The 7,057-nt window shown below is 42.0% G+C and overlaps 1 protein-coding gene across 1 annotated transcript in view; it reads left to right on the forward strand.

Moving 5' to 3' along the window:
• LOC307260553 (alpha-1A adrenergic receptor-like) overlaps positions 1-6,423 on the forward strand; it is a gene marked incomplete at both ends in the record, with an annotated part of 18,756 nt that extends 12,333 nt beyond the window's left edge. Inside the window, 2 exons of the mRNA XM_080040827.1 lie at positions 5,312-5,433; positions 6,091-6,423. Of these exons, the coding sequence (XP_079896953.1) occupies positions 5,312-5,433; positions 6,091-6,423 (455 nt within the window). The remainder of the gene's footprint in view (positions 1-5,311; positions 5,434-6,090) is intronic.
• Positions 6,424-7,057: the final 634 nt, after the last annotated feature.

The following is a 7,057-nucleotide window of genomic DNA, read 5'->3' on the forward strand; positions in this document are numbered from 1 at the left end:
TTTTATTTATCTTTTATTTAACCAGGTTAGACTCATTGAGATTAAAATCTCTTTTTCAAGAGAGACCTGGCCAAGATGGACAGCAGAACACAGTTACACATAAAACACAATACAAAATACAAGTTCGATATGAAGTACAGTTGTACAACATAAAAAGAAGATTCTTAACTAAAAACATTCACAATTTCCAATGGAGTCCAACTTCAAACTCTTAACAACAGCCTTACATTCGTTTAGAGTCACTAGGTCCTAAAGCTTAAGCTGCTTCTGCAGGTTATTCCATGACGACGGCGCAAAAACTTGCTGTTTTACCAGCTCTGTACGAGCTTGAGGAACAGTCATGAGCACCATGTCCTGAGACCTTAACGCATGGGGGACACATTGTCTGGACATATACGATGACAAATAACAAGGGAGTTTACCTACATCAGTAAATCCTTCCGCAGGATTTGAACGCAAAACCTCGTCTGTCAAAACAGAGCCAAAGTCCCTGATTTCCTAAAAAGGTTTCCAGCGTTTTATCCGGTCTGAGGTCATTTCTGACTCGTACAGGAGCCACAATAACTTTGATTTAAGGGCGTTTCAGCCTCGCGGAGTTCAAAGGCAGAGACACACACAATCCCTCTGATTCACAGCTGGTCTCATAAACTGGTGTCTTAGTAACTGATCCATTGATGCGCAAAAGAAAACAGTCCTGTGATGAGAGGATCAACGTCCAGAAACATTATGTCCAAAGAAATGGATGGTGTGTGTGTGTGTGTGTGTGTGTGTGTGTGTGTGTGTGTGTGTGTGTGTGTGTGTGTGTGTGTGTGTGTGTGTGTGTGTGTTTTATTTACAGGCGCCTTTCAGAGCACCCAAGGTCACCTTACAAGGAGTTAAAAACAACAACAATTATAAAAGAACAAATGAACACAAATTTACACAAGTGGGATGAAATGGGTGATAGACAGCATTAGACGGAGTATGCCAGTTTAAAAAGATGTGTTTTGTGATAGGACTTAAAGGTCACATATTATGCTAAATGCACTTTTTAAATGTGTTCTAACATATCCATGGGTCCACGGTGTGCCTAGAGACTGCCAAAATATTTAAAAAAAATAACAATCTCTCCTTTTCTCACTCTCCCCCTTTCTGAAACCCCCACCCCTCCCCCCCAATATACTCCAGTCAGAATTCTCCTCGTTTCTGAGCTTCCACTGTGCAGCCCACACCCCTATTTCTTATTGGTCCACGGCCCTGACAGACAGAGGGCGAGGCGTATCTGGCTTCGCTTCCGGACAGGGGGCGGGGGGAGCTCAAAGATTGTATATTTACGAGGGGAGCTGCAGCTCTTTTTAAAAAAATAGGCCATTGTGAGATTAGCTGAACATCAGCATAGTACAATAAATTATCTGAAAGTTTTAGGGACCACTAAGACCATATAATATGGTGTATAATAGTACCAAAAAGTGTATAATATGGGAGCTTTAAAAGTGGAAGTCAGTTCAAACTGCCCAAACATTTTCGATGCAGAAAAGAAGTAAAAAATATCTGATGATGCCTTTAACTTGTGGATTAACTGCATTGAGTCAGAATATTGCAGCAGACGAGAAAGGACAGACTGTATATTGAGTTTATCAGTGATCAGTATTCTCTCACACGATCCGTAGAGACGAGTCTTTCTCTGAATATTTTGTAATAAAAACATAATCACAAATCACACAGAGGAAGACGCCTGGGCTTATCTAGTCCTACCCACAGGCTTTTCAATAGAGAAGTGCACGGTTTGATTCTCCGTTCTTATTGGCTGTTGGGACTGTCCATTCACTTTGGCACGACTTTGTTGGTGTAGAGCGTGTCAGGGAGGGACCATAGGGGAGGGACCAAAGAGAACAAGTGGAGCGGTTGAGGTATTTGGATTCGAATCTCTATCCCAACTGCTATTTTCTCCCCAAATCATATACCCCAGCTTTAAATTGAGTAGACTGATTTTGACAAAAAAGTTGGATTAATATGACCAAGTATGCCTTTAAGAAAGGACACTTCCTAAATATGGAAGCAGACATCACACATATAACTTTTAAATGACAGGAAGCACGGTCGCACTGCGATAAATCGTATAGTTGAGGCATTTCCACATTTCTTGTGCATATAACGTCTTTTAATATATTTAACTTTTTTTAAACCGGCATCAAATTTTGTTGAGAATTGAGCTGCTACCACCGCCATCATGACAAGTGTGTGCGTGTGTGTGTGTCTGTCTCTGTCTGCCTGTCTGTCTGTCTGTGTGTCTGTGTGTCTTTGTGTCTGTCTGTCTCTCTGTGTGTCTTTGTGTCTGTCTGTCTCTCTGTGTGTCTGTGTGTCTGTCTGTCTGTGTCTCTTCTGTCCTGTCCTGTGTTTTTACGAAACTGAGTGATGCAGCGTTGTCTCTGTGCTGACTCATAATGTGCACTGCGTCCTCAGTAAATCAGATGTGATGACCCTCCTCCACCTTTCACACAAGACGGATTTTCATTTAAAGCTGCAGACGCTCACAGAATATTGCAGCAGACGAGAAAGGACAGACTGTATATTGAGTTTATCAGTGATCAGTATTCTCTCACACGATCCAGACGTAGAGACGAGTCTTTCTCAGAATATGTCGTAATAAAAACATAATCACAAATCACACAGAGGAAGACGCCTGGGCTTATCTAGTCCGACCCACAGGCTTTTCCATGAAGAGTTACACAATCCAAAAAGAACTAAACGGACCATTTTAAATAAAACAAAAGTACCATGACTATAATTTACATCAAAGTCTATCAAGCTATTAAGGAGAGAAAGAAAACCAACGGAATTAACATCAGTGAGATTTACATTCTCCTTTCTCACTGCTGTACTTAAAAAAATATATCTTTTCTACTTTATTGGAACGTTTGGTCGAAGCCACCCGGCAAATCGAGATACACGTACTTCTGATATTGGTCCGAGCATACAAACTGCTGGTTCGAAAATGAAATTCCCTCTTAAATCATAATCCCCCCCCCCCCCTCTGTCTGCCTCAGCTGGTCCCTTTGTTTACAGTCAGAATCAAAAATACTTTATTGATCCCCGGGGGGAGATTGGTCAAGTTATACAGTGGCTCTCATTCCAAGACAGAAATATACGAAGGCACAAAGAAATAAAAATATGAATTATGTAAGAAAAGTTCATAATGAGACATTATATAACCACTAATCGTATATTACTGTGAAAATTTAAAAAAAAAAAACATTTGAGTGAAATAAATGATTGTCAGTATTTATTGTTGGTTATTTTAACATCCGACTTTTTGGACTGAAACCAACTGAACTCTGAGCGCAGAGAAATTCAAAACAACAACTTTGAGATAGTTTTTTTTTAAGATGATTTTTTGGCATTTTCAAGCTTTATTAGACAGTACAGAGTTGAAATAGGGAGACGGAGAGAGAGGGGGGGTGACATTCCCCTGTCCAAGGGGCAGATTTTAAACCGACCACTGCAACGAAGGCCGAAGTCAATATGGTACACGCTCTATCCACTACACCACCGGAGCGGCCCGTGTTTTTTTTTTTTACCGGGCGGCGTTATTCAGGCATCACACGTTTTGCACACAGCGGCATTCAGACTTCTCATGTGAGGTCAGAGGCTGCGGCTGGAAGTGAAGGACGGCCTTAGAAGTCCATACTCAGGGAGAAATAATCGATTTGCTCAGGACAACTTGATCCAACAAAATCCACTCAGATCCCCAAAGAATCTCCGACATATTGACTGCAAATCACCTGAATCATCTTCAGCTCGCCACCTAGGAGAGGAGACAAGGAGAGGACATGGACTTTGAGTGTAGGTAGTCACTAATGCCTGTTAATAGAGTAAATATAAGTCTTTATGTTAAGTGTTTTAGGATCGAAACTGTTTAGAAAAGGAGATATAGGGCAAGCATGGGCCATACTGGAATGCGAGAATTAAAAAAAGTAACATACAATTAAAGACCAACTTTACCGGTGGGAATATGAAGGTGTATTGAACTCTGAGATCCTATGTAGTATAAATGTGTAAACATTGTTTAAATCGGTTCATCCTAGCCTGAGAAAAGTGTTACTAGTGTGACATCACGCATGGGAAAATGTAGGGTTAGGATTAACAGGACAGCTGGGCCAAGGTAAGACTAAGGGAAGAAAAACCTCATTCGTTTTCTTCGCTATTTTATAATGATAGAACGCCGGTTCCGTATGGGTGAAGTATTCAGTATTTGACCGGTTTAGTGTCCGGGTTTAGAGGGCAGTGTGCAGAGATAGTGCCGTAGCAATCAGAAGAAAACCTAAACAGCCTTCATCCAATCAGCTTCCAGTTATGACGATTAAGTGAGTGTTGCACTTTGAGAGCAAAGGTTTAACCAAAGTCAAATTCCTTGTTTACTAAGCAAACCTGGCCAGTAAAGCTGATTCTGATTCTGATGACCTCATTATGTATCTGTATTTATAAATTGTATACTATATTGTTGTTGTTTCTTTTGTATTTTACTTGTCTATTGTATATTGCGTAATTTTATATTTCTTTTTTTTTAACCTTTATTTATACAGGTAAATCCCATTGAGTCCGAAGACTCTTTTGCAAGGGAGACCTGTTCCCATTTACACGTTACCATTCACACACACATTCATACACCGATAGCAGGCTAACTATCGACATTCACACGAGGCAAGGTGGGTGAAGTGTCTTGCCCAAGGACACAACAACTATGACACAGGTGGCAGGGCGGGGATCGAACCTCCAACCCTTTGATCATCAGCCGACCCGCTCTACCAACTGAGCCACAGTCACCCCAAAATTTCTTGGCATTCAGTCTGTGGAAAACAAAGGAAGAATTTCATTGTATGACTGAGAACATGTTTCTTATTGTGCATAATATGACAATGAACACTTTGAATCATGATCTGCTCACAGCTCCTCAGTGTTGTGGTGGACACTGCCATCTGGTGGTGAACAACCTGAACTGCATCTGTGTTTCATGAGATCAACAAACCTTCACTGCTGTTTAATTTCTATCCCTAAAGATTGACATGGTGACATCATTGTATCTTTTTGTGTGTGAATGTTCCCACTTTATGGTGAAAGTTATTGGTAAAACACGAGTCTTTCTGAAAAATGTCCTACCACTGTTTTAAGTAGTTATTTTGTTCCGTCCATGCCGTACACCATTGTTTTGTTCTGTTATTATTTGAATGTTTTGTGCTCCATACCATGGTACTAGGGTCAAGAGCTGTAAATAAATTTTATTAAATGACACTAAACAATGGAATAAAACTTCTGCTTGTGTGTTTTTGTTTAGGCTCGTTCAACAGCAGCCTGCGTCCTCCTGAAACCTTCTTCAAAGTCATCTTCTGGTTGGGATACTTCAACAGCTGCCTGAACCCCATCATCTACCCCTGCTACAGCCGCGAGTTCAAACAGGTGGGAGCAATACTGGTTCTCTTTGTTTAGCTTCTGGACTAGGGTCGGGTGGTAATATGGTAAAACCGTATCCCGGGGATATTTAAAAATAACAAAGGCATTCCTTTAAAAGTGCAGTCAGTGATTCTGGAGAATTTTTGTAAAAATTAGTGGAAATCTCACAATCCGCTACCTGTCCATCATACTGATACTCTTTCCCTGCGTTCCAATTCACATACTTTTCCCTTTTACTATACTACATACTTAATCATGCTGGTTTCCGTACTTCAAAATGCAATTGGATGTATTAGGGCATCCTGGTATTTTTGGCATACTTCATGTGACATGTATGCATTGGGACATCCTTATTCTTTTTCTGACATACCAAATAGTATGGAATTATGGGTATTGGAATGCAGTTTAAGTTTAGGTTTTGGAATAGGGTCGAGTGCTAATATGGTAAAACCGTATCCCGGATATTTAAAAATAACAAAGGTATTCCTTTAAAGGTGGAGTCAGTGATTCTGGAGAATGCTTGTTGTGAAAATCACTTTTTGACCAAATCAGTGAATATCTCCTCACAATCCGCTACCTGCACATACTATTTTTGCACATGTTAAGTAATCCTAATCCCAACACAACCCTGTTCTGGACCAACCTGTCTGTTATATTCTGCAGGCGTTCATCCGGATCCTTCGCTGTCAGTGGAAGAAGAAGCGTCAGGGCTGGCAGGCGAACTGCAACTACCGCCGCCATCTTGGCTCTAAGAACTCGTGGACCCTGAATGGCAGCCAGCAGACTCTGTCCTCCCTCAGCCCCAGCCCGCGCTGCCTCCACCTCCTGCCCGGGGCCAAGTCGCCTCTCGCTAAGGATTCTGGGACATTAACGAACGGCCGGAACGTAAACAAACCGGACCAACAGGGGGCGGCAGAGGGGACGCCATGTTGGAAGGTGCAGCTGGAACCAACACACCTGTTGCATGTGGAGGCCACGCCCCCTACCTGCCGCTGACAGGAAGTGGTTTGACTAATCTGAGTACCCAGAATCCCTCGCTTCGCCGCAATATGGCCGCCGCGAGAACTTCTGGGACAGAGCCCTGACATCTGTGGATAACCAATCAAAATGCAGTTAGATTTTGACCTATGTCTGCAGAGGAGGATTGGCCCGCGCACATAGTGAGAGTATGAGTGGCCGTGTGCAGCTGTTTGCCTATTAAATACTCTTATTGGCTGTTCATATCTGATGGCTCCAGACTAAGGATTTAGAAACACATAGGGTTGACTGTCCCGGCCTCCAGCCTGAAAAACACACGAGTGAAACATGGACCAGCACACGTCAAAGCATTCTGAAGGTTTATCAAAAACCCTCTTCCCCATCTGTGGGTTCAGACTAGTATGGAGGTTTATCCCGATCTTTATTCAAGTGCGTTGTCTTTCCATTTGAGAGCCTGATTTATTGTTTGTTGCCTGCACACTCAACTGCTTCTGTGAGCTCTCGAATTGTCTAATCATGGACAATCCACTCCTGCCCCCTGAAGAAAATTAACGTCACCTTCTTGACGCGGGAGAAAGAGGTCAAGGACTTTATCTACTCAATTTCAAGAACGTTTTTAACCTTTTATTTATACAGGTAATCCCTTGAGACG

The sequence above is a fragment of the Ammodytes marinus genome, assembly GCF_949987685.1.
Source record: "Ammodytes marinus genome assembly, chromosome: 14".
NCBI lineage: Eukaryota > Metazoa > Chordata > Actinopteri > Uranoscopiformes > Ammodytidae > Ammodytes > Ammodytes marinus.